Source organism: Colias eurytheme, chromosome 21 (genome assembly GCF_061535395.1).
Source record: "Colias eurytheme isolate Ceu_HAF_F1 chromosome 21, ilColEury1 Martin Lab GWU primary, whole genome shotgun sequence".
In the NCBI taxonomy this organism is placed as follows: domain Eukaryota; kingdom Metazoa; phylum Arthropoda; class Insecta; order Lepidoptera; family Pieridae; genus Colias; species Colias eurytheme.
In genome coordinates, this window is record NC_143000.1 from 10288869 (window position 1) to 10315139 (window position 26271).

Here is a 26271-nt window from a genome sequence, read left to right on the forward strand (position 1 = left end):
GCAACTCTGATAACAAAGTTAAAACTGTTTGGACAATTATTAATGGTGAAATGGGCAAAAGCCGGACAAATAGTACCATAAAACTTGTAAATGCTGGCAGGGTAATTGACAAAAGTGCTGATGTTGCGCTTGCTTTTGAAGATTTCTTTAGTAGTGTCCCTGTTAGTATTACTAAAAAATTAAATTCATCATCAGTGCTTGCGGAGTCCTATTTGAGGGACCATGTTGCGGAGTGTAATGTATTATTTGAATTGCGACATGTGACTGCAGATGAAATTGTTAAAACTTTTAAAACATTAAACTTAAAAAAAACATGTGATCTCTGGGGAATGTCTGTGAACTTAGTAAATAATATTATAGAAAACATTGCCAACCATTTAGCGTTTATATTTAATCAATGTTGTGACTGTGGTATATTCCCTGATTTATTAAAGTTTAGTAAAGTTATTCCTTTATTCAAAAGCGGTGACCAAGAAGACTGTAATAACTATAGGCCTATTTCTATTTTACCAACTTTGAGCAAAGTCTTCGAGAAATTGATTTTAAACCAATTATGTAGTCATTTTGTTTCAAATGGTTTACTGCACGCCAAACAGTTTGGTTTTATAAGGGGGCGCTCTACCACTGATGCTGGAATAGCTCTTTTGTCACATATATATAAAGCATGGGAAAATTCAAAGAATGCTTTGGGGATATTCTGCGACCTTTCTAAGGCTTTCGACTGTGTAGAACATTCCACTCTATTACGGAAACTAAATTTTTATGGTATCAAAGGTTTATCTCAGGACCTCATAGCTTCATATCTTCAGAACAGGGTACAGACCGTTGTTGTTAATGGAGAGAAATCTTGCGGTGCGCCGATTAACATTGGTGTTCCGCAGGGATCTATCTTAGGACCGTTTTTGTTCTTAGTGTATATTAATGACCTACCTTATTATTTGCAGGATATGTGTGAAATAGTACTGTTTGCAGATGATACCTCATTAATATTTAATGTGGATAGATATGACACAAATGTTGACGAAGTAAACTCTGCTCTTTTACGCATATCTAATTGGTTTAATGCTAATAATTTATTATTGAATGCAAAAAAAACAAATTGTGTAGAGTTTATCCTTCCAAATGTAAAAAAGGTCAAAAGGGATATCATTTTAAACGGGGAGGTATTATACCCTGTCGAGTCTACTGTTTTTCTTGGTTTGACACTAGATGAGAAGCTACAATGGGGGACCCATGTTGCCACCACCGCTGCTAAGCTCAGCTCAGCTGCATATGCAGTTCGAAGAATAAGGCATCTCACCGATGAAGATACGGCTAGATTGGTTTATTTTAGTTACTTTCATAGCATTATGTCCTATGGAATTCTACTATGGGGCAGGGCTGCAGATATAGAAACTATATTTATATTACAGAAAAGAGCCATACGCTCTATATATAATTTACGTGCTCGGGACTCACTAAGAGATCTCTTTAAGAATATTGGTATCCTCACTGTACCATCACAGTATATATTTAATAATGTTTTACATGTACACAAAAACGCGGACTTACACACAAAAGTAGGAGATAGACACTGTTATGGCACAAGGAATAGAAATAAAATTGAAATGCCATTTTATAGGTTAGCTAAAGTTAAAAATTCATTTATGGGCCAAGGTATACGTTTTTACAATAGAATTCCTCATAGTATTAAAGAGTTTAGTAGTGTTAAATTTAAAACTTATTTAAAAAATGTATTAGTTCAGAGAGCCTACTACAGCATTAAGGAATATATGGAAGATGAAAATCCATGGAGGGTTGTCGCGTAAGAATAACAGGACAGTTCTTTGGCATATTATGATAATATATAATATTATGTAGTTAGATGTAAGTAACATGTAATGTAAAATTATATTGTATATGGACATGACTTTAAAAGAGCAACTATGGAGTTTCTTGCCGGTTCTTCTCCATAGATACTGCTTTCCGAATCGGTGGTAAATTTAAAGAATGTAATGACGATTCAAAAGTGCTTCTGGAAGAAGTCTAATTGAATAAATAAATGTTTGAGTTTGAGTTTGAGTTTGAGTTTGAATGTCATGGCAGAATAGGTATACCTTCGCTAGTCCAGTGCGAATTGGCGCATGAAAACGAAAATGATTCTACTCTCTTTAACATACGATCCTCTTTGTTGCCCTACTGTTGATATAAATATACATGTGTAAATACATGTTACTATGGGGCAACATTTTTATAACAATACACAATTGCAAATAATTAATGAAATGAAAAAAAAATTCAATTGTAATTTTTTTATTGAATAAAATAGAAAGTCACTTGCCTTACCTTTTATTACTTTATCCAGATTTTTAATAACTCAGGCCCCGGAACTTCCGGGGCCTGAGTTATTATATATATCCCCATAGATTTTCTATTGTGTCTGTGGTATTTTATACTGCGTTTTTCATATTAGGTATGATGATATGTAAAAACTAAATATCTGACTAAATTATACATAAAAAGTCGCGAATTTTATTTACTGAACATGACGTTGGTAGTAAAATCTAAAATACTTTTTAAAAATACTTATCGTGTAATGATAATTGTAGCCAGCCTTGTCACTCCTTTTTACCTGTAAAAATAATTTAAATGATAACATCCGCCCTCCGCACCTTCATTGTGCTGCCGCGAGTCGATCGCAATATTTCTATTTCTCAAAATGTCGTGTAGAATTCTGTTATCCTTCATGGTAATGGTTGCTCTTTCTACAAACGTTGCTGCCAGGAGAGGTTTGTTTATTATTCCCAATTTTAACAATATGTATATAATATGTATTTTCTTTCCTGTAAACTTAAACCTCTTTCAATATTTTAAGGAATGATTTTTTTGGATGAAATGAAAGCTTAGCACTCGTACAATTTACAGTGCACTTACAATAATAAATAATTCTGTTGGTGCTGAAAATAAAAAGAACTAAAGAAAAGTTTTTTTATTCTGTTTAATAATTTATTTCTCATTAGTCATAAGTGATAAGTATGTAGTTAGTTAACAATCTTTTTATTAAGAATTTTTTTCCTAACCCAAGTACCTAATATAGAAGAAAATTAGGTTTTGAGTTTGAGTAAGCTCGTTTACCATAGTTCCATAAGTTGAGGTTCTTTTATCTTAAATTCGTTAATACTCCTTTCAGGATCGGAAGACGTTGAAGAGGTTCAAGAAGAAGGTCCCTATGGTGAAGAACAAGAAGAGGAATTTGATGAGGAGCGTCCCCGTGGTGAAGAGGATGTTGAGGAAATTGAAGAAGAAGGCCCAGAACGTGATGAAGAAGCTACGGAAGTTCACGAAGTTAAAGAACCAAGAGTGCCATTTCAGGGATTTTTAAATCATTTTCAAGAGCAACATATCTACACAGAAAATCTTCCGGGATATGAGTAGTTCTCTAAACCAAATACTGATATATGTATCTAAATAAATATAATTAAAATAAAACTATGGAAAACAGGAAAACTTTTTTTAAAATTGTTTTGTCATTGTTTTTTTCCTACCTATTGTTAAGTAATAATAAGTTTAGTTACTTAGCATCTCGTGAGTTCAGCAATAATTAATGATCAATCAAAATAATTATCATTAAAACGATAGCAAGAGAGTTTGTCTTTTAGAGTACCTAATTGCGCATATACGGTCAGTAATTGTAAGTTACCCGCATAGGATGACCGAGGTGATGATGATGATGAATTGTAGGTCCCCGTCCCCATCCTTACTTTCAAATATAACAATAGCACTTATTCATGAATTATAAACGCTAGTCTCACGAAAATATTAAAAATATCACCGTTTGATACTTACGTTATTCCTAGTGCTATTTATATTATAAACTAGGATTCCGCCCGCGGCTTCGCCCGCGCAGGCAAAGAAAAACCTGCATAGTTCCCGTTCCCGTGGGATTTCCGGGATTGAGTCATTTTCCAGGGATAAAAAGTAGCCTATGTCCTTTCTCGGGTATCAAAATATCTCCAGACTCCATACCAAATTTCATGAAAATTGGTTCTAGGTTAGGCGTGATTGAGTAACAGACAGACAGAGTTACTTTCGCATTAATTATAATATTAGTATGGATAATAACGGTATTCGGGTTATAGGAAAAGTATAAAAGACATGAGAGAACCAAACATATGTTTTATTTTAGCAATGTAGTTAACTAAGTACTTGACTAGGTACTAATTAAAAAAATGTGGTGTAAAAATCAGTGCTGACAGTTGATACTTGATACATTTATCTACAACAAGATAATAAGTCACTGCAGTTTTATACTGAGAAGCTCCTTTTGATAACAGACGTTGCCAAACAGTACTAACATTGTATAATACACAATAATACACAATGTTAATATTATGTTTATTTTTAGGCTAATTTATAAGTTTTCATGTGTAATATTTCTTTTATATATTTACTTCTATTTTACTTTTGTTTCTGAATTCTGTGTGGATTTGATTGGTTTGTTATCAATAAGTTTTGTTATCAAAACTAAGTAGGTACTTTATTTCATAATCATTTCATCAACATACTCAAGAGTTCAAGACATGTGTCCTATGCCTTAGAGCCAAATTCATCTAAATCGATCCAGCCAAGGTCCAGCGGTTTAGGCTTCGCCTTATAAACGCTCTCGCCTAATAACTTGTTAGAAAAAAGAAAAGGTTCTGTAGCTGTATAAAACATCGAATCGAAGAAAATTGTCATTTGAATATTTCGCGCATGAAGCTTTGTTTAAAAATAATTAATCATCACTAATGGTCGCTAATATTGTCACAAAGAATATTGAAACAACTTCAGAAATAGAAATGTTTAATGAATACATCGACGTGGTTGTGTTGTCGATGAATGAATATAACCAAAATAATATTATCCAACATAGTTGAATTAGTTACTTTTATTTTAATCTATTAACAAATAGGGGGGGCAAGTATCTCGCCTCGCTGCTGAAAAACACTCCGGCTGAGTGGCCAGACGGCCGGAGTCTAGGGCGACTGAGTGAGGAACCTACGGACTATCCACAGAACATAGGACTATCCGAGCGTTATCCAGAAGGACTGCCTGCTGTATCCCCACTGTCATGCATGGCTTCATCGGTAAATCCAATCTCCTTAAATATTGTTTTAGGAGGTAGGAACCAGCCTATTGGTGAAGTATGGGGATTATCTCGGCAGACACACCGTACCACATCTCGACCTCGTGCGCCAGATCCAGATTTTTGAGCCAATTACGTAAAAACATCTTTTATCATCAAAATTAAAAAAGCAAATAAATATTACTTACATTTACTTTTTTTTGGCATCCGCCGGGTAATTTACATAACAAAATATTTTTCAGAAATACTTTTCTAGAAAAGATAAGGGTAACGGGCCGCTCTTTTTTCAGTTAGGTACTATCAGTAATTATGTAGTAATTACCTCTTGTATTTAAACTAAACTCAGCCGCTCTCAGCGCATTCAGCAAGTCGCAATATTTCTGGCAAAATGTCTTGTAAGTTCTTAATATCCTTCCTGTTTATGGCAACATTGAATTTTATGCTTGTTGCCAGTAGAGGTATGTTTTTATTCATTTACGATATTTTTCTTTATATTTTCATTTACAAACCGTGTGTAAATTATAATTAATGAACTAATATAGTGAATTAAAATTTCAAGGTTTTCGAATCGTAGAAATATTTTATAAAAATTCAGAATATGGTAATCTGAACTCAATTATTAAGTCTGATTATCACAAAATTATAAAAATAAATACAGTTTCTTTCTATTGAATGTTATGTTAATAGAATGTGGTCGTTCTGTTTTCAGCTTTGCAACGTTCGTCATCTGCAGCTGCAGATGATTCGGACGTGGACGATTCCGCCGAAAACGCTTTCAATGAAGTATTGGCCAACGGTTCTCAATACCTGAGTAGCTTGTTAAACGATAGGGGTGGTCTGGGAGGTATAAGCACGCAGTAAGCTCAAATCAACTGAGCTCTATCATACAATAGATACAATAGTGATTAGTGCCCTCGTAGAGTTGAATTTGGAAATTATACCTAATATGTGAGAAGTTTTGTTATCTTATTACGGTTGCATGAAAAATAAATAAATAAAACTTAGAATACATGATAAATCCTCTTTATTTTCTCTACAAAAGTTCATCGCTAGCTTTAAATTGTAAAATGATAACGAGATAAGTGGTAACCGCTCCTAGCATCTGGAAAAATGGAAAAACGTCGTTACTTAAACATCTTCGAATTACAATTAACATTAATTAACATTACCTATATAGATTAAAGAGAGTGACGGAATAAAAAACTAATATACATATTTAAAAAGTGTTTTATTTGATGTACGTGCGCAAACCGTACCGAGACGACGAGCGGGCGGCCGAGCACGCACAAGCCGAGCGGCGCGACGGCGGGCCGGTTGAGCGCCAGCACGCGGTAGAACACGCGCAGCCCGCCCGCCAGCGCCGCGTCCGCGCGACGCACCAACCGGCTCACTAGCTCACGCGTTGTGTCCATCTGGAGACGAAAACTATTCACGCATCCCACCTTCGATGTCCTCACTATAATTGTCAATAATACCTACGTATATCAAATACATTACTCAGAATTCATAAATTGTATCGCTGAATTATTTTACAGCAGCTAATTTCTACGTAGGTATTATCTGAAAAATTATTATTTAAAGTCAAGTTCAAAGGTATTACACATCATTCAAAAAGTGATATATGACAATACATAGGTACTTATATTCTCTTATCCGAACCAGTAGACCATAATAATATCGGGCAAACGAAAGGATGTTGAATGGATAAATGTTAGAGTTTAAATCGATGCTAAAACACCGAGTATAGTAGATATCTCTTCTTCTTCTTCTTATATATAAAAATGAATCGAAAAATGTGTTGGTAAGCGCATAACTCGAGAACGGCTGAACCGATTTCGATAATTCTTTTTTTATTATATTCCTTGAAGTACGAGGATGGTTTTTATGTAGAGAAAACGTAAATATGTACCACGGGCGAAGCCGGGGCGGACCGCTAGTCTTCTTATATATAAAAATGAATCGCAAAATGTGTTGGTAAGCGCATAACTCGAGAACGGCTGAACCGATTTCGATAATTCTTTTTTTATTATATTCCTTGAAGTACGAGGATGGTTTTTATGTAGAGAAAACGTAAATATATGTACCACGGGCGAAGCCGGGGCGGACCGCTAGTCTTCTTATATATATAAAAATGAATCGCAAAATGTGTTGGTAAGCGCATAACTCGAGAACGGCTGAACCGATTTCGATAATTCTTTTTTTATTATATTCCTTGAAGTACGATGATGGTTTTTATGTAGAGAAAACGTAAATATGTACCACGGGCGAAGCCGGGGCGGACCGCTTGTCTTCTTATATATAAAAATGAATCGCAAAATGTGTTGGTAAGCGCATAACTCGAGAACGGCTGAACCGATTTCGATAATTCTTTTTTTATTATATTCCTTGAAGTACGAGGATGGTTTTTATGTAGAGAAAACGTAAATATGTACCACGGGCGAAGCCGGGGCGGACCGCTAGTCTTCTTATATATAAAAATGAATCGCAAAATGTGTTGGTAAGCGCATAACTCGAGAACGGCTGAACCGATTTCGATAATTATTTTTTTATTATATTCCTTGAAGTACGAGGATGGTTTTTATGTAGAAAAAACGTAAATATATGTACCACGGGCGAAGCCGGGGCGGACCGCTAGTCTTCTATATATATAAAAATGAATCGCAAAATGTGTTGGTAAGCGCATAACTCGAGAACGGCTGAACCGATTTCGATAATTCTTTTTTTATTATATTCCTTGAAGTACGATGATGGTTTTTATGTAGAGAAAACGTAAATATGTACCACGGGCGAAGCCGGGGCGGACCGCTTGTCTTCTTATATATAAAAATGAATCGCAAAATGTGTTGGTAAGCGCATAACTCGAGAACGGCTGAACCGATTTCGATAATTCTTTTTTTATTATATTCCTTGAAGTACGAGGATGGTTTTTATGTAGAGAAAACGTAAATATGTACCACGGGCGAAGCCGGGGCGGACCGCTAGTTATAGATATTATCTGCTTCAATATAGCTACAACGCACTGCATCGGTACCTCCAGCTGCATGCGATGACAGGGCTCCACGATGAGCACCACGTTGCAAGCGTGCAGACTGAACCACCCCACCTGGATCGCTGCGAACCAGATGCTGCCCGTTTCAGCATCTGGAAAACTTATTCGTATCAAGTACCTACTGCACTTCTACTTTTATGTTTTCAAATAAATAAATAAATGTTGTTTTTGATAAGGTTCTTAGGCTCTTATGATCTAAATTCGGCATAGACGTAACTCACGATTGATGATTCACGATTGAACAAAGTTGTTCGGATATGGTGTTTGTTGTATAAATAAATTATAAAAATTCTGAATTTGTATAACTCATTAAGTCTCCTCCGCTTGCTTAAAAGTTAAAACCCTTCACGGATTATACTTTCATTTTATTAATTATTTTTAATTTATAAATACAATTCTAAGTTTTTGAAAGCAAACTGACATATTGTAATCAAGTTGTAGGGCGTTATGATGGAGTGTAGAAAGAAGGACTGCAGCAGCACGAGCAGGATTGTGCCGTGGCTCTGTTCCAGTTTACGCAATAACTCACAAATCGACTCGTAAGCAAAGATCAGGACACGAATCGTTCTAGAAGCTTCTACACGAAAAATATCCGATTCTGAAAATAAATATAAGTGTACAAAATTGATAAAGAATTATATTATCTACTCCGTATATTAGATACATTTACATATTTAAGTAGATAACCCGTGCCCGGTAAGCTGGGCGTCAAACAATTTTGTAATTTTTACATTATTCAAATGTAACCTTCGCCTCAAGAATGTTTGTTACAAAACAGTGTATTTTTACCACATTCCACATGTAAAGGAATCATGCAATTCAAAGGTTTTGCTCGAGGGGACATGAAATTGTCAACTATAACACTTCTATCTTTATTATTTTGCTTATCTGAAAATAAAAAAAATCGCATTATATTCAATTACTTTTTCAGTACATTTATAAAGACTCGAATAATTGTTGATACGTTACCCAAAGTTTGCAGTAGATCTTTAAGTTTACAGTTAAGGTCAGCCAAACCTAATCGCACATGAAACATAATCAGTAAAAACTGAAACCCTAATAGGATTTCAATGTAGTATTCAATGTAGAGAAATGAGAGTAAATATAATTTGTACACTAAAACGAAAAAAAAAAAATAATATCAGGTAGTTACTTAGTCAATATTAATGTTATCAATTATATAAAAATTATAATTAATTAAAGAACTTACGCTCTTTATTAACTTGTAAAGCGTTGTATATGTAAAATGCGATGTCAGTTAAACTTAGAATGCCCAGGCAGATCACAAACAACCAAAAGACTATTAAATAAAATGATCTTTCTGCTGACTTCTCCAGTACGTATCCGAAATGGTTTCTGATCTGAAAGCAATTTTACAGTTTTAAGTTTAATGACAAAAACTATTTTAATAAAATATATTTTTATCATTATATTATGACGCAAAAGAAAGGTGGGATTTTAACCAGTCTCTGTTGCTATGCCATCGTATCTCCCAAATAGACGATTTGGGAACTCAAACCTTAGACTCAACCTTATTTTTTTTAATCTATACTAATATTATAAAGCTAAAGACTTTTTTGTTGTTTGTTTGTTTGAACACGATAACCTCAGGAACTACTGGTCCGATTTTAAAAATTCTTTCGGTATTAGATAGCCCATTTATTGAGGATGGCTAAAGGCGGAGCAATGCAGGTAAAACTGCAGAGCACAGCTAGTTACATAAAATTACACAATTAAATGACAATCCTAATGCAGATGACTTCTTCATACAGTAGTATAGGAATATTATGAAAGCCAACCTTATGAATCCCATTCAAGACATCAATGAAGCAAGCGCACCGCTTGGGCGCGCCGACGCAGCCGACGAGCGCCAGCGCGGTCACAACGCACAGGTTGGACACCCAGCACACTGCCTCTGTCAGCGTGTTGGCGCGCAGCGACTTGTGCGGCTCCGAGATGTCCAGCAAGAACCCCGTCAGGATTATCACGTCTACGACGGAACAGAAGGAGCAATGATAATATTGTACGCCTTTCAAAAGATTGATATTTTTAAAATGTCTACTAAATTATGCTGAAGCGATAACATTTTATGAACTTCCATTCATTATTCCCTAGCCTAAGAAGTGATGTTCTAAGCTTATTTTACAATATCCTACTATAAGAAAAAATATTGTACTTAATACTGTGCTACTATCCTATCCTATCCTATCCTACTTATACATATTATAAATGCGAAAGTTTGTGAGGATGTGTGTGTGTTTGTTACTCTTTCACGCAAATACTACTGAACCGATTGCAATAAAATTTGGCACGCATACAGACGATAACTTGGATTAACACATAGGATAGGTTTTATCCCGGAAATCCCAAGGGAACGGTAACTATGCGGGTTTTTCTTTAATAAACGCGGGCGGAAAGCTAGTTAATCTAAAAGTCTATCTCTACGATCGGTCAAAATCTGTCAATATTGTCGAAGAATTAAGCGAGCAATTTCACTTACTCATTACGAAGATAAATATCAAGCTATAAATATACATGGGTTTGGAGGTGTTCAAGCCGTGGGGTCCGAAGCTGATCGGAGCCACGCCGGCTGCGCGAGACATCCTCAACACGAGCAGGAGCGTGCCACCGCAAACACTGTGCTTATTTTTTTCTCTCATTATTTTATTCAAACGATATTAGCCAGGCTCTAATTCGTATAGAAATTGAAATCAGTGTGATTGGTAATCATTCACGTCTCTGTATCAAAGCGAGTACCTACCTAAGCGATAATTTTCAAGCATTAGGTTAAGAAAACATTTACCTAACGTTCTACAATTATGGTTAGGTATTTGTGTTTATATAAAGGCGTGCTCAGATATTACCACTTCCTCATAGTTTTATTTTATAGTAAGTGAAAACATTTAGATATATGTACCTATTTTAAAAATGCTTATAAAAATGTTTTTGATATTAATATGTTTCATCAATTACTTTTTCTATACCTTTTATAATATATATTATGTATATTCATTCATTCATTTCATTATTAAATACTTTTTTTCAATTTAAAAGTGAATTTAATATGAATGCTTCTATCCTCAATTATTAATAATGAATTGAAAGACTTAGATACGTCTAGAGCGATGAGAATGTAAGTTATTTAGTTATTTACAGTTTAAAAGTAACGGAATCGAAATCTTTAAAATAATATATTAAAACATTAAGTTTGACCGCATCGATGAAAAGACACCACTAAAATCATATTATTGCGTGCTATCAATTATGTTGTTTGTAAAAACAGAGATTTATTAATCAAAGTCTCGCTGGCACGTCAACGTGATTTATATCGGCACCTAAATAAACATCTTCAAAAAATAGTGTTTTATTTACTTTGATAAATATTGTATAATGCTATCCAAAATTTATTGAAATAAAATTTGTCTTAGTCTTATAGCAGTATTATTTCTAGTTTGAAAAAGTGATGGTACTCGACGACCTTAATAGCGTTTTTATTTTTTATTTTACCACATTGGAAATAATACTGCTTTATATTATCTTGGTATGGGAGCTGTTCAGCAGTCTCATAATCGATGATATTATTGAGAACTCAGTCACGCCTATATACATTTAGGTTGCAATAAAAAGGAATTAGTTTGATTACACATTACTTTTATTTTGTGTTTTTTACTTAATTTTCTGTTCATCCATCGAATAAGATTACTCAATTTTAGTTAAAAATTAAATTAAATAAATGAACAGAAAATTTTTGACGTCTGTGATAACACAGTCGATGCGTGTGCGATGACAGTATAACATTTTAAAAGTTTAATTATTTTTTCACTTTTTTACACAAAATGTAAAAATTACCTCTGTTAAAGAATTCTACATTCCAATTACCATTTCTTAGAACGAATGTTATCAGAAATTTCCGGCAAGTGATAATACGTCATTTAGGTTATACCCATACCCCATTACATATTATAATTTAAATATTATGTCCATTTGGTTACTATGCTGTATTATTTATACCAAAAAGCATATAAAAAACTTTATAGCTTAATATTCCAATTTTTTTATTTGGTATTATAATGAATAGTAAAGGCAATCACGTACATTCATAGGGTTCATGATAAATAATGTCCATTTGTTTGAAGAAATAAAAGAAAACAATTTCGCTCACAACATTTATTCCTTTAAATAATAATCGTAGTACAATACAATACAAATATCTTATTTAATTTATCACAGAAAAGTGTTTACTCGTTCCTTATTACTAATATTGAAACTTGCAATACAGTTCGGAGTTTAAAAGAACAGTGCGTGATTGAGATTAAATATGTAAATCATGAAAAATATTTAAAGTCGGTATTTCACAAGTTTGTAAGAAAACAATAAATTTACAAAACTACCCACTGATATCTTATAAATTTACATTTCTATATTCTTCAATTTGGTCACATTATCTTATCCTACTACTATTGTAAACACGACAATTTGTTATGAAAAATGGATTGATGAAACACACAGAGATTGATCATAGTGTGACATTTATCCGGGTACAATTTAGGATAAGTTTTAGAGGCAAGTTAATTTATGTTGTCGTTTAGACGAAGCCGCGGGTGGAAAGCTAGTTTATTTACAATCGACTCCGTTCAAAGCGACACAAAAAGGGGGAAGTGACTACGCGGGATGTGCGGCCTAGCAATGCTTTCTGTATGGCTGATTAAGCTGCGCGAGCGGCGAGGGGAGGAGGAGTCTAGTCGTTAGGGGAAGGGATAGGGGCGGGGGGGAGGTGCGGGGGGAGAGGCGCGGAGGGAGAGGCTCGGGGGAAGGATAGGGGCAGGGGGATAGGCGCGGAGGGAGAGGCGCGGGGGAAGGATAGGGGCAGGGGGATAGGCGCGGGGGATTGGCGGTTTAACGTCGCTTTCTACGCGATTTGCCCCGCTGTGTTTCGGCCGCGGGCGGTGCGGGCGGCAGCGCGACGGTGGCGGCCTGCAGCTCCAGCGGCGACGCGGCCGAGCTGCTCTGCAGCGTGCTGCGCGCCTCCACGAAGAACATCACGTCGCGGAGCTGCTCCTTCAGCTCTGTCACCTAGATTATACGGGTCCGTTATATTCGAGATGTCAACGTATTGTGCGTTTTGGAGATAGGGGGTGGCAAAAAAGGTAGTTTTTTTCCTTTATTTTAATTACAAATACGCAAAGAACACACAACAATAATTCCGCTAAATAAGTAATAGATAGCAAATGCGCGGTCACCTCGCTGCGAAAAGATTTCTCCTGCGCCTGCCACTGCGCCTGCCGCTCGGCGAGCGCCGCCGTCAGCGAGCGCTCCTCCGACAGATCGTTCTGCAGCTTCGATACCCTGCAATCATTTCGACTTTATCAACATCCACAAACGAAAAATTCGTACTAAAGTAATTTTTAAAAATTCTGAAATATTTGCGAATAGTTAGAAATCAACTATTTCCAAAACTATAGGATGCTATCAGAAAAACTCCCGAGTCCAATAGAACGACACGCGTGTCAGCGCTGCACCTGTTAGTGAGCGCGGCCAGCTTGCCGGCGAGCGCCTTGCCGTCGGCGCGCGCGGCGGCGAGCTGGCGCCGCAGCCCCGCCGCTGACTCCTCCGCGGCCACAGCGCGGGCCCGCAGCGCCTCCGCTTCGTGAGCCCGCTCGTGCTCCAGCCTGCAAGCGATACACACACGTTATTCATTTAGTATTTAAGTTCATATGGTTCATATTTTGTAATGTGTCAATCAAATGATTGTGCTCTCTTTCTTTCTTTCTTATGGTGGTTAATGTTAAAAATACTTATGTAATGACGATTCGAAAGTGCTACTAAATAGTAGTCTAATTGAATAAATGAATGTATGAGTTTGTTTGAGTTTATGGGCTGTAGTTTTAAGATATTTTAACTGTAACTTCATTATCTGTCTAACGCAAAGAACAATAAAAACAAATAGAAGTGTGAAGTGGGCTTGGCCCGCGTGACACTAGTATGTTGAGCTCACCTTACTTGCTCTCTAATTGTGCGCAAAAAAACATTCAAGTCGGTTGTCAGCTGTCAAACCTTTTTTCCATATTTATTCATTAAGAAGAACGTGTAGTTCGGTATATAGAGTGTATATATAGTTATTTATATAGAGTGCAAAAATGATAGCAGACGAAATATTATCAGTAATTCTTCCCACGCATCGGTCAATTTTATTTTTACTTATTTTAAATAAACCTTAATCCTTAAGAAATTAGTACTATTATAGATTGAAGAGCAAACAAGGCTTTTTGGAATATTATTGAAAAAAAAAAACGAATTTCGTTTTAGTGATGGTGTGGCGCATATCGATAGTATCGATACTTTAGAAAAGACAATTTATGTCAACTAAATATTAAATTTTATTTTATTTTTGTTTAACTTTCATTTCTAAAATTTATTTATAGATTTCCCAAGGAGGCTTATTTAAAAGAGAAATGGATAAATGCAACGGGAGTTAACTGGATGCCGACAGCATTAAGCAGTCTAAGAAAGGCCATCGATACAGCAAATCTGCGGCAGATCCTAGATTTAAAATAATTGCATATTTTCTGTTTGTATTTTGTAAATATAGATTTATACTATTCTATTCTGTTTTTTATTTAATAATAATAATATGGAAAGACGTACTTATAGTGTATATATATTTTAAAAGGCAACATCAACAAAATTTAACAACGTAGCCTTGTAACGACGACATAGACTAATATATATTTTTTCGTTTTGTTAGAACTGCACATTTGCTTAACTTTTTTCAATTACGATTACAATATTTATAATAATAATGACCGATATAAAAAAAAAAAATTTTGATTTTACTGATACCATTACCACACTGAATCATTCTAAACATAATAAACAATTTCTGATTTAAAGAACTCACGTCGCTACAATTTTGTGTAAATAAACCTTTTTTCTTTTTAAATACCAGAGACGTTACTCTAAAAATCGAAATCTGACATCTAGAATCGAATGCATTGATTACTTGTGAATAAAAATCATCATAAATTAATAAATGCGTTGTTCTTTTAATTTTGTAGATACTCCTTCCGTCTTATTTTGCTCCTTAAATTTACGAAAGAAAGTATATTACTGGAACAGGGATTCGCCTGATGATTTTTAAAATTGACATGTGTTTCAAGTTCGATTGACAAATTTTTCATGTCCGTATCGATTAATTCACTTTAATCAGGTCACCTCTCATCGAAGACAAAACGTCAAATGTTGCCGATTAACACTAGAGCGCACGCGCGGGGGACATAGGTCACCCAGTGCTATATATTGCTAAATATTTTTTTAAACAATCGTGCTTGAGTGTTGTTGTCTCAGGTATTCCCCGACTACCAATCACCGGACATTTTACCAGCGTGTCAGCTTCCTTGGTGCAACGAAGTGTACTCTGCGAAAATATAAAAGTACATGGGTGACGCATGTCCCCCGCGCGAGCGTTCTAGGAAGTTTTTGAAATCATACAATTACGAGTGAAAATCAAGTATACCGCTTTTATTTTTTACTGCTCTTATGATCAATTTATACTTTTAAGAAATTATTAATATATGGATAACTAAAATCGAAATAAAATACTCATATTCGAGTGCTAGGACATACTTATTTTTTATCGATACTATAATATTATAAATGCGAAAGTAACTCTGTCTGTCTGTCTGTTACTCAATCACGCCTAAACTACTGAACCAATTTTTATGAAATTTGGTATGGAGATATTTTGATACTCGAGGAAGGACATTGGCTACTTTTTATCCCGAGAAAATGACGCAATCCCGGAAATCCCACGGGAGCGGGAACTATGCGGGTTTTCTTTGACTGCGTGAGCGAAGCCGCGGGCGGAAACCTAGTTGAAAATAAAATTTAATTGGATAAGAACAACTTATTCTTAAACTTTATAATTAGATGATTATTTTTACCAAATTTGTAGTTTCCAAAGTAAAAAAAACTGATTGATCACAATAAGTAATAAATTAGTTACTTTTCACAGAGGTTTATGTTTAGCTCATAATTTAAGTAAAATGAGAAAATATTGATATGTTTTTTGTTTCATCACTTAAAAATAAAGTTGATTCATAAATAAGTACTTCGTTTACTTTTTTAACTACGATTTTTATGAAAAAAAACGTGCGTCGTATTGGGTGACATATGTGACCCACGCGTGCACTCAAGGAAAATTTTAGGCGCGAGCGCTCTAGTGTTAAATTGGCTCGACTATAATAGTAATAAACATTCTCCAAAATGAGACACATTATATTATGCACATATAATAGAAAGAAAAGAAAAAAAATCGCACACAAAAAAATTGAAATAAAAATTCAACAAGTAGATAGGTACTTAACCGAATGCACTAAAACATAATTACCTATACACAACAATAATTGACAAAAATTATTCTTAAAATTATCTTCGTTTAATCATTTGTGTCGCAAGTTGGAAAAAAATGCGATCTCACTCTGCATAAAACCGTAGCACACGACCACGACTTTGGTCTTCGTTGGGCCCACCAGAGTTTGACTCGGGCGAGACGAGCCTGTAGGGGCTTGTTATGTGCGGGTGTAATCAAAGATGAATAACTACGCAAAGGTTATATTTCGTTAACTACATATATTTATTCGGTATGTAATTAATATTCGACCTAATGCGACCAACCCGCGTCCCGACAAGCCCTTAACTGTCTATGCATAACACACAAACTGTTTATATACGAGTTACCGTGTGAACCTGTGGTGTGAACTTTCTTAGTAGGTACTACACTTGAAATTCGGTAACTCGTAAATTGGCTTGTCGTCGCTACAAGCCTATCATTGTATTAAATCTACAACTACATATTTTCTATTTGTGAATTATCGATAACAAGGCTGATACGGAACATCACTTAGGAAATAGCATCAGGTTAATGTCATTATAATATACTAGCTGTGCCCCGCGATTTCACCAGCATTGCTCCGCTCCTGTTCGTCTTAGGGTGATGATATACAGCCTATAACCTTCCTCGATAAATGGGCTATCTAACACTGAAAGAATTTATCAAATCGGACCAGTAGTTCCTGAGATTAGCGCGTTCAAACAAACAAACAAACTCTTCAGCTTTATAATATTAGTATAGATTTATAAAAAAAAATAATGTAGAGTGACACGAATTTCAACCTTATTTCTATGTGTTGAGGTTCAAAGTTCTATCTTTCGAAAATTAAGGCCCTCTGTTGTTGAATAGCCGATTTTTTTCGAATTTGGAATTTCTGAGCAAAAAGAAACAAAACAACTCATATACCTAGGGATGTTATACTAAAATAAACCCTAAAAACATACGTTAGGGTACATATTGAAATGCTGAATTTATTACCTATGTAGTGTGTAAGCATGCAATCCCATTATAATGGGAGATATAGATTACATGTTTACACACTACACCTAAGTCTGTTTTAACTCAAGTTAAGTTGTCCAACAAGTCAATAACTGCGTTAAAAACAACCGACTTCAAACTTGCACTTGCAACATTTACAAAAATACAGACAAAAATGCTCATAAAATAAAAACTACTGGGCCTATCCGAATAAAATTTTTATGGGACCAATTCGACACCATCCCGCATCGAACAAAAAAAGAATCACGCAAATCGGTCCAGAAACCACGGAGTAATCGGTGTACATACATAAAAAAAAAAAAAAAAAAAAAAACATACCGGCCGAATTGATAACCTCCTCCATTTTTTTGAAGTCGGTTAATAAAAGACATAGTTTACCTGTAGTGTACTGTTTAGCTAGCTGGTTTTCATACTAATTGTGACGTTATAGCACTTCTATTTGTTTTTACTGTTCTGTGGTCTAACTTCAATAAATATACAAGAGAGTAAGAGACATTACATGCGTATATCTACTGCTAAATAAAAGCATAACTCTCCTAAAAAGTTCGCTTCTATTACGGTACAAAATCGTAATATCCACCCGGCGCAAAATAAATGTGCTGATGCAAACTGCAACAAATACAGCCGTTCATCAGTTTGAAGTACTTGGAAGTTGGCATGAAAGTTTGTGTTTTGTATTTCGAGACACAATCCGTAATGAATGCAATCCGTAACGATATATTGTGTTGTGTACGTGTTACGTAGCGTGACATGTTATGATATACTAGATTTCCGCCCGCGGCTTCGCCCGCGTTTTCAAAGGAAAACCCGCATAGTTCCCGTTCCCGTGGGATTTCCGGGATAAAACCTATCCTATGTGTTAATCCAAGTTACCCTCTATATGTGTGCTAAATTTCATTGTAATCGGTTCAGTAGTTTTTACGTGAAAGAGTAACAAACATCCATACATCTATACATCCATACATCCATACAAACTTTCGCCTTTATAATAGTATTAAGAAAGATATTAAGATTAAGATTGTGTTGTATCGTGTCGTGTTACGTAGCGTGTCATGTTATGATATATTGTGTTGTGTGTAGTGTTACGTAACGTGTCATGTTATGATATATTGTGTTGTGTGTCGTGTTACGTAGCGTGTCATGTTATGATAATATATTGTGTTGTGTGTAGTGTTACGTAACGTGTCATGTTATGATATATTGTATTGTGTGTAGTGTTACGTAACGTGTCATGTTATGATATATTGTATTGTGTGTAGTGTTACGTAACGTGTCATGTTATGATATATTGTGTTGTGTGTAGTGTTACGTAACGTGTCATGTTATGATATATTGTATTGTGTGTAGTGTTACGTAACGTGTCATGTTATGATATATTGTATTGTGTGTAGTGTTACGTAACGTGTCATGTTATGATATATTGTATTGTGTGTAGTGTTACGTAACGTGTCATGTTATGATATATTGTGTTGTGTGTCGTGTTACGTAGCGTGTCATGTTATGATATATTGTGTTGTGTCGTGTTACGTAGCACTCACTTGGCCAGGCGCTCCTCGTAGTGGCGGCGCTGCGTGTCGAGGTGGTGGGTGAGCAGGTAGGTGAGCTCGAGCTTGTCGGTGCAGGCGGGCTCGGGGTCGGCGGCCGCGCCCTCCGCCGCCACCAGCTTGCCGTCCGCCTTGTTCTGCACCAAGCGGTGCACGAAGTTGTCGCCTGCGAACAAACAATACTGTGATGTAGGCGTACGCTAAGAGAGGATTTTGATAAATTCTTTCTTGGGGGTAATACCAATTGAATTGAATTGTGAAATAGCTTTAGCTTTCAATTATTCTCTTTTTCATTTAAGTTTATTTATTAAGGGTTAACGTTAGATTAAAGAATGTGCTGGAAGTTGATGTAATAAAAATCTCTTTTTTAGAGCAAAATAATCCTATTTTTTTTTTCTGTTCACCATTACTTAATTATATAAAAAGAACATAAATATATAAATAAATTTTAGAAAGAAGCAGGAAAGAAAGATTCAATACCTGCATAATCCCAAACTCGATTTGAGCCCAACTGCAGCGCGTAAGTGTGATTGGACTGCATAAAATGTTTAGCAGCGTGCCCTTTTTCATATCTGAAATAATTTATTAAATACATTATGTAAGAAATAGAAGATTTAGTGATGTTAAAATTAATAACAAGTCTAGAATTAATTTTAATAATTATTTAAATATTAGTAAAGCAACGCTCGTGTCTCACCGGCCGCAGCCGACGTGCCCGCAGATGAGGCAGATCCACAGCGTGCCGGCCTCCGCCTCCAGCAGCCCCTCCGCCACGCCGCACGCGCTGTCCCGCGGCGCCTCCGCCTCGCCCGCGCCGCGACTCTCTAACCACACACACGTCAAACTCAAACTCAAACTCAAACTCAAACTCAAACATTTATTTATTCAATTAGACTTCTTAAAGAAGCACTTTTGAAACGTCATTACATATTTTAAAATTTACCACCGATTCGGAAAGCAGTATCTACGGAGAAGAACCGGCAAGAAACTCCATAGTTGCTCTTTTAAATCATGTCAGTTTTACAATTTTACAAAATACATATGTAACAACATATAAGTACCTATTGTAATAACATGCCAAAGAACTGTCCTGTGGTTTTTACGCGACAACCCTCCATGGGTTTTTATCGTCCATATATTCCTGAATACTGTAGTACGCTCTCTGAACTAGTACATTTTTTATATAAGTTTTAAATTTAGAACTACTAAACTCTTTAATATTATGAGGAATTCTATTGTAAAAGCGTATACCTTGACCCATAAATGAATTTTTAACTTTAGCTAATCGGAAAAATGGCATTTCAATTCTATTTCTGTTCCTTGTGCCATAACAGTGTCTATCTCCTACTCTTGTGTGTAAGTCGGCGTTTTTGTGTACATGCAAAATATTATTAAATATATACTGTGATGGTACAGTAAGGATACCAGTATTCTTAAAGAGATCTCTTAGTGAGTCCCGAGCACGTAAATTATATATAGAACGAATGGCTCTTTTCTGTAAGATAAATATAGTTTCTATATCTGCTGCCCTGCCCCATAGTAGAATTCCATAGGACATAATACTATGAAAGTAGCTGAAATAAACCAATCTAGCTGTATCTTCATCGGTGAGATGCCTTACCTTTCGGACTGCATATGCTGCTGAACTGAGCTTACCTGCAGCGGTGTTGACATGGGCTCCCCACTGTAGTTTCTCGTCCAATGTTAACCCAAGAAATACAGTCGATTCTGTAGGGTGTAATACCTCCCCGTTCAAGGTAATATTTCTGCTTAACTTTTTAACGTTTGGTAGTAAAAATTCAACACAAGTTGTTTTTTTGGCATTTAATAATAAATTATTAGCAGTAAACCAGTCGGATATGTGTAAAAGAGCACTGTTCACTTCGTCAACATTTGGGTCATGCCTATCCACATTAAATATTAATGAGGTATCATCTGCAAACAGAACTATTTCACACCTATCCTGTAAATAATAAGGTAGATCATTGATATATACCAAGAACAAGAAGGGTCCTAAAATAGATCCCTGTGGAACACCAATGTTAATTGACGCACCGCTAGAACGTTCTCCATTAACAACTACAGTTTGTATCCTATCATGCAGGTATGAGGCTATGAGGTTCTGAGCTTGTCCTTTAATCCCATAGTGATTAAGTTTACGCAATAAGGTACAATGTTCAACGCAGTCAAATGCCTTGGAGAGGTCACAAAATATCCCCAAAGCATTTTTTGAGTTTTCCCATGCCTTATATATATGTGTTAGTAGTGCAACTCCAGCATCTGTGGTTGAGCGCCCCTTTGTGAAACCAAACTGTTTGGTGTGCAGCAAATTATTAGATGCAAAGTGACTAGTCAATTGGTTTAATATTAACTTTTCGAATACCTTACTTAATGTTGGTAAAATCGAGATAGGTCTATAGTTGTTACAGTCTTCTTGATCGCCTTTCTTAAATAGAGGTATAACTTTACTAAGCTTTAATAAATTAGGAAATGTACCATAGTCACAACACTTATTAAATATAAAAGCTAAATTGTTCGCAATATTTTCTATTATATTATTAACTAAATTTACGGACATTCCCCAAAGATCACAAGTATTTTTTAAATTTAGTGTCTTAAAGGCTGTAACAATATCATTAGCAGTTACGTGTCGCAATTCAAGTAATGTGCTGCACCCCGCAACATGGTCCCTCAAAAAGGTCTCTGCAAGTGCTGAAGACGAATTTAAATTATTAGTAATGCTAGCAGGGACACTACTAAAGAAATCTTCAAATGCAAGCGCAACATCAGCATTTTTGTCAATAACCATGCCATTATTAACAAGTTTTATGGTATTACTTGATTTGCTTTTACCCATTTCACCATTAATAATAGACCAAACTGTTTTAACTTTATTATCGGAGTCGCGTATTTTATCTCTGATATACAAACGCTTCGCAGTAAAACAAACAATTTTAAAAGTTTTTGAGTAATTTCTAACATAACTAAGAAAAGATGGGTCTTTATTATATTGCTTCATACCATATAACTCATAAAGAACGATCCTACACCTATGTATGCTAGGTGTCGCCCATTTACTAAATGGTAAATCCTTGGTAATATTTAAAGATTCAACTTTAAATATTTTTTCAAATTCATTATGCACTAAATTAAAAAGATTTTTAAACATTTCACAAGGATTATTATGACAGGATTGATCATTCAGTACGGGCAGGCTTTTATTAATATTATCTCTAAATTTATTAATGCCTTTTTTAGTTATAGGCCTAACATTAATTCTTTTAAATTCAGGTAAACAATCCCATTCAAAAACTACTTTCTGGCCACAGTGATCCGAAGTGAGTGTATTGAGAATATTTTTCTCTAAACAGTTGCAGTCGCAGTATATATTATCAATACAGGTTGCAGAAGTAGGTGTAATTCGTGTGGGTTCATTAAAAAGTTTATACAGATTAAATGACTGAAACAAATTAACAATTCGTGTTGCCGTTTGTGTTTGTAAAAGTATATCAATATTAAAATCACCACATACTATAACTTTTTTTTTACTCCTACTTAAACGCTTTAATATTTCTTCCATGACTGTCTCAAACATATTATAGTCACTGGAAGGGGGTCTATAAACGCAAACAATAATATAACGCTCCAGCTCCACACAGGACAGTTCAATGGTCCGTTCTACAGAAAGGCTAACAATGTCAGTTCGTTCCTTGCATTTTAAACTATTGTGTACAAAAATAAGAGAACCTCCATGAATAGCGTTTGTTCTAAAGTATATACTTTTTAATTTATAATTATCAATATTTATTAACAACTGACATTGTTTAAGCCAATGTTCTGTTACACAAAATATTTTAATTCTATTATGATTTAAAAATAATTCTATTTCTAATAATTTGCTAGCCAAGCCTTGAATATTTTGATGCACAATAGAAAAAGACTGCTTAGCTGTTGTCTTATAAACTAGTTTAAATCTAGCTTAGGGCTAGATTGTCTGTCAACACTTAAAACTAGGTTGATGTATAATATAATTACTACTACATAAAATTATAGTAGATCCAGGGTCTGATACTAAACATGTACCAGACTGGTTAATAATTTTATATGCTATTAACATAGCAAGTTCTCTCTTATATCTAAATGGCAGATACACTGTATTCTTTGTCAAACAAAAAGATTTAATACAAGAATTTATGTCAAAATATATAAATGCATCACTATGATGATTTGTTAAATTATATAATTTCAAGTTAATATTGTAGATAAATTTATATTGATTTTGTGTCAAACCAGGCAAATATGGTAATGTACACAACATAAATTTGCATTTTGTCTCACTACTAATTTTTAACATTTTTTGAAATCCTATATCTATGTCATGTTTTTTTAATTTAAAACTATCTCCATATAATATAATAACAATACTATTTTCATTAAAAGTAAAACTATCTAATGAATTCATGATATATGTAAATGAACTATTAGGAGTACAAAAATTAGTTACTTTATGCCCCAAATTGTTAAGCAAAGCGCCAAATCCCTGACCAATATTGTCTGACAACACAATAATTTCCTGCGTGGAAAGATGTTTCGTTTTAGTAGATGGAATTGTTGCCGTTGATTGAATACTATGTATATCAGTGCAGTCAATTAGCTTATCGCTCGTCACTAGCATCAACCAACCCACCGTGACATCTATTCTATACATATAATATAATTAAAATCGTAGGAAAGTCAAAACTGTACATTGAATATTTTTTTTGTATGTTGTTGATGGCAAAAACTTAGTTTTTAGAATTTTTGTCTGTTTGTCTGAATGTCGGTTAGTCTGTATGTATGTCCGGGCTAATCTCAAAAAGTACTGCATGGATTTACTTCAAATTTGGTACAGAGGTAGCTTGAGACCTGAGGATTGAGGACGGATAGGGAAGGGAACACGAAGGAAGGAAGGGACCCCCACTCACCGAGAGCGAGCACGTCGCACTGCAGGCAGCGCGCCGAGTCGCGCGGCTCGGGGGTCTGCGCGCAGCGGCACACGGGGCAGCGCGCGTCCCGCCAGCCCATCAGGCACTCCGCGTGGAACGAGTGCGCGCATTGCACGCTCAGCACGCCCCCCACTCACCGAGAGCGAGCACGTCGCACTGCAGGCAGCGCGCCGAGTCGCGCGGCTCGGGGGTCTGCGCGCAGCGGCACACGGGGCAGCGCGCGTCCCGCCAGCCCATCAGGCACTCCGCGTGGAACGAGTGCGCGCATTGCACGCTCAGCACGCCCGCCACGCTCTCGTCCATACGCTCTGCAAACACAACAACATCATTTATAGCAGATATTACACATGACAACACAAAAATAAAATTTATAAAATTCATAAGCCAAACAGTCACAACACAAACCCGTCACTACAGACACAGACTACACACACGCCTTAGAATCAGGTATTAGTCAGTTCAATAAAGAAACGAATCTTCAATGGCGGCCAAAGCTGACTTTGACAGATGGTAGGATCATCAAAAAAGAAAATAAAAATAACGTAAATTGATAATTATTTTATTAATTATTTCAAATTGTTTGTTGACAAACTTTTTTGTTATTGTATTTGTGTATTTATATGAATTATCATATTTACGTATACAGAATGTAATAAAATCCCCATAATACTTGTAATAAGCCCATAAAACTGAACAACTTTTCCCAAAGAACATAATATTTTGTCAAATTCCAATAAAACATTATTTACTTTCGCAAATGCATAATTGTCATTGTAAATTTATGATAAAAACTATTATAGGGAAAATCAAATACATTTTAGTGATTTTATTTTTCCATTTTTTTTTTGCATACCGTACGGCCGTGTGTGAGCGAGAGGGAATGATAAGCGCCGCCATTGAAGATTCGTTTCTTTAAAGAACTAACTTATACAAAATATTCAATGATCATACCCAAACACACAGGACAAGTGGGCAGCTCGGTGTGCGAGGGGGGTGCGGCACCGTCCCGCGCGTACTCGACGCGCGACACCCACGCCGTGTGGCACAGCGCCGCTGGCTCCAGGCTGCTGTACGGCACTCCATCAAATGCAGAATGGAATTCACGGGCTGCTGCACTTGTGCGGAAGCTGAAATATTAATTTCATACAATTAAGGGCACAAAGGAAAAATTTATAAATAAAAAATTAATGCTAATAAAAACAATAATAACATCAAAGTTAAATTATCACCCACCCAATATTTTCAAAATATCTGCAGTTTACATAATTATTTATATACTTACGTGAGTAATGCCATGTAGTGATCTGGCGAGCCATCACGCAGGACCCTCACATGTGCTATATCCTGCTGGCATGCAGCTGCAAAGGCCAATAGATCAGGGGCTCCCAGAGCACCAGGTACTGATAGTAAACATAGTGTCTTGGCTTCTTCTGCTTCCTTCAGTTCACTGTAAGAATTCACACTCAATTATACCATTATTTATGCACTTTTTTATGACACTCAACCATTTAGGATAATAGTATTATGCATCTATAAGCAAATGCATATTCTTATAATAATGATGTACTAATAAGAAGGCTAGCATCAGAATTTATCTTACTTTTCTTTATACAAATGAAGGACACCTTTGGTGACCTCTATCAAAGGATTTCCACAAAAGAAGCTAATGGTGTCATCGTCTTCTGATGTGCTTCCTTCCGGTGGCGAGCGCCGCGAGCTGGTCGGCAATATCCCCGACACTGCGTTGGGGCCGTTGAGAACACTCGCATAAGTCTCCACTGTTATTGTTTTTGACTCGCGTGCACCTCGATCCTTCTTTTTTTGCTCAGTTGCAGTTTCTATAATTGTTATTCACGTTATTTTATATATTCAAACGAATTTACTTAGGAATTTTGTGTTCAATCGATACAATAATTACCTTTTTCAGTAGGATTTCCATCCATTTCAGGAAGATCTTCGTCTATTTCGATCCGCAATACGCACAAAGACACAGACATTTACAAATCTTACTTTATATTTACATTAATACCATATTAGAAGAGAAAATTCACAAATCTTTAACTGTTTTAAAACTGTTTGTATCCGATATTTATTCTTACAGGATTTACCTTTATTTATTTTAGTAAATTTTTTGGTAGGTAGTACAGTTTACTAACACAAAAGATGACACGGCAATTGACATTTAACAGATCAGAGAATGA

General features: G+C 35.6%; 3 protein-coding genes across 5 annotated transcripts in view; 1 reads left to right on the top strand and 2 right to left on the bottom strand.

Moving 5' to 3' along the window:
* LOC149899395 (uncharacterized) overlaps positions 1–3552 on the top strand; it is a 57312-nt gene extending 53760 nt beyond the window's left edge. The window contains exons 1-2 of one of the 3 annotated variants that reach the window (XM_090114778.1): positions 2421–2768; positions 3170–3552. In XM_090114778.1, the coding sequence (XP_089970904.1) occupies positions 2699–2768; positions 3170–3414 (315 nt within the window). In that variant the 5' untranslated portion in view covers positions 2421–2698 and the 3' untranslated portion in view covers positions 3415–3552. Of the gene's footprint in view, positions 1–2420; positions 2769–3169 lie in introns of those variants that run through there. The other 2 variants (XR_016458000.1, XR_016458001.1) reach the window with 2 other exon arrangements.
* A 2585-nt stretch (positions 3553–6137) lies between these two features.
* LOC149899401 (uncharacterized) lies at positions 6138–10657 on the bottom strand. The gene is made up of 8 exons (XM_090114654.1): positions 10654–10657; positions 9953–10182; positions 9364–9514; positions 8943–9041; positions 8575–8751; positions 8136–8245; positions 6361–6516; positions 6138–6206 (listed from the first exon to the last, which is right to left on the bottom strand). The coding sequence occupies exons 1-8, from the start codon at positions 10655–10657 to the stop codon at positions 6138–6140; spliced, it is 996 nt and encodes a 331-aa protein (XP_089970780.1).
* A 1919-nt stretch (positions 10658–12576) lies between these two features.
* LOC149899402 (BRCA1-associated protein) lies at positions 12577–26246 on the bottom strand. Its single transcript, XM_090114361.1, has 11 exons — positions 25989–26246; positions 25671–25908; positions 25353–25517; positions 25022–25197; positions 24208–24378; positions 19783–19909; positions 19566–19657; positions 19080–19251; positions 13673–13822; positions 13394–13499; positions 12577–13226 (listed from the first exon to the last, which is right to left on the bottom strand). The coding sequence occupies exons 1-11, from the start codon at positions 26065–26067 to the stop codon at positions 13050–13052; spliced, it is 1653 nt and encodes a 550-aa protein (XP_089970487.1). The 5' UTR covers positions 26068–26246; the 3' UTR covers positions 12577–13049.
* Positions 26247–26271: the final 25 nt, after the last annotated feature.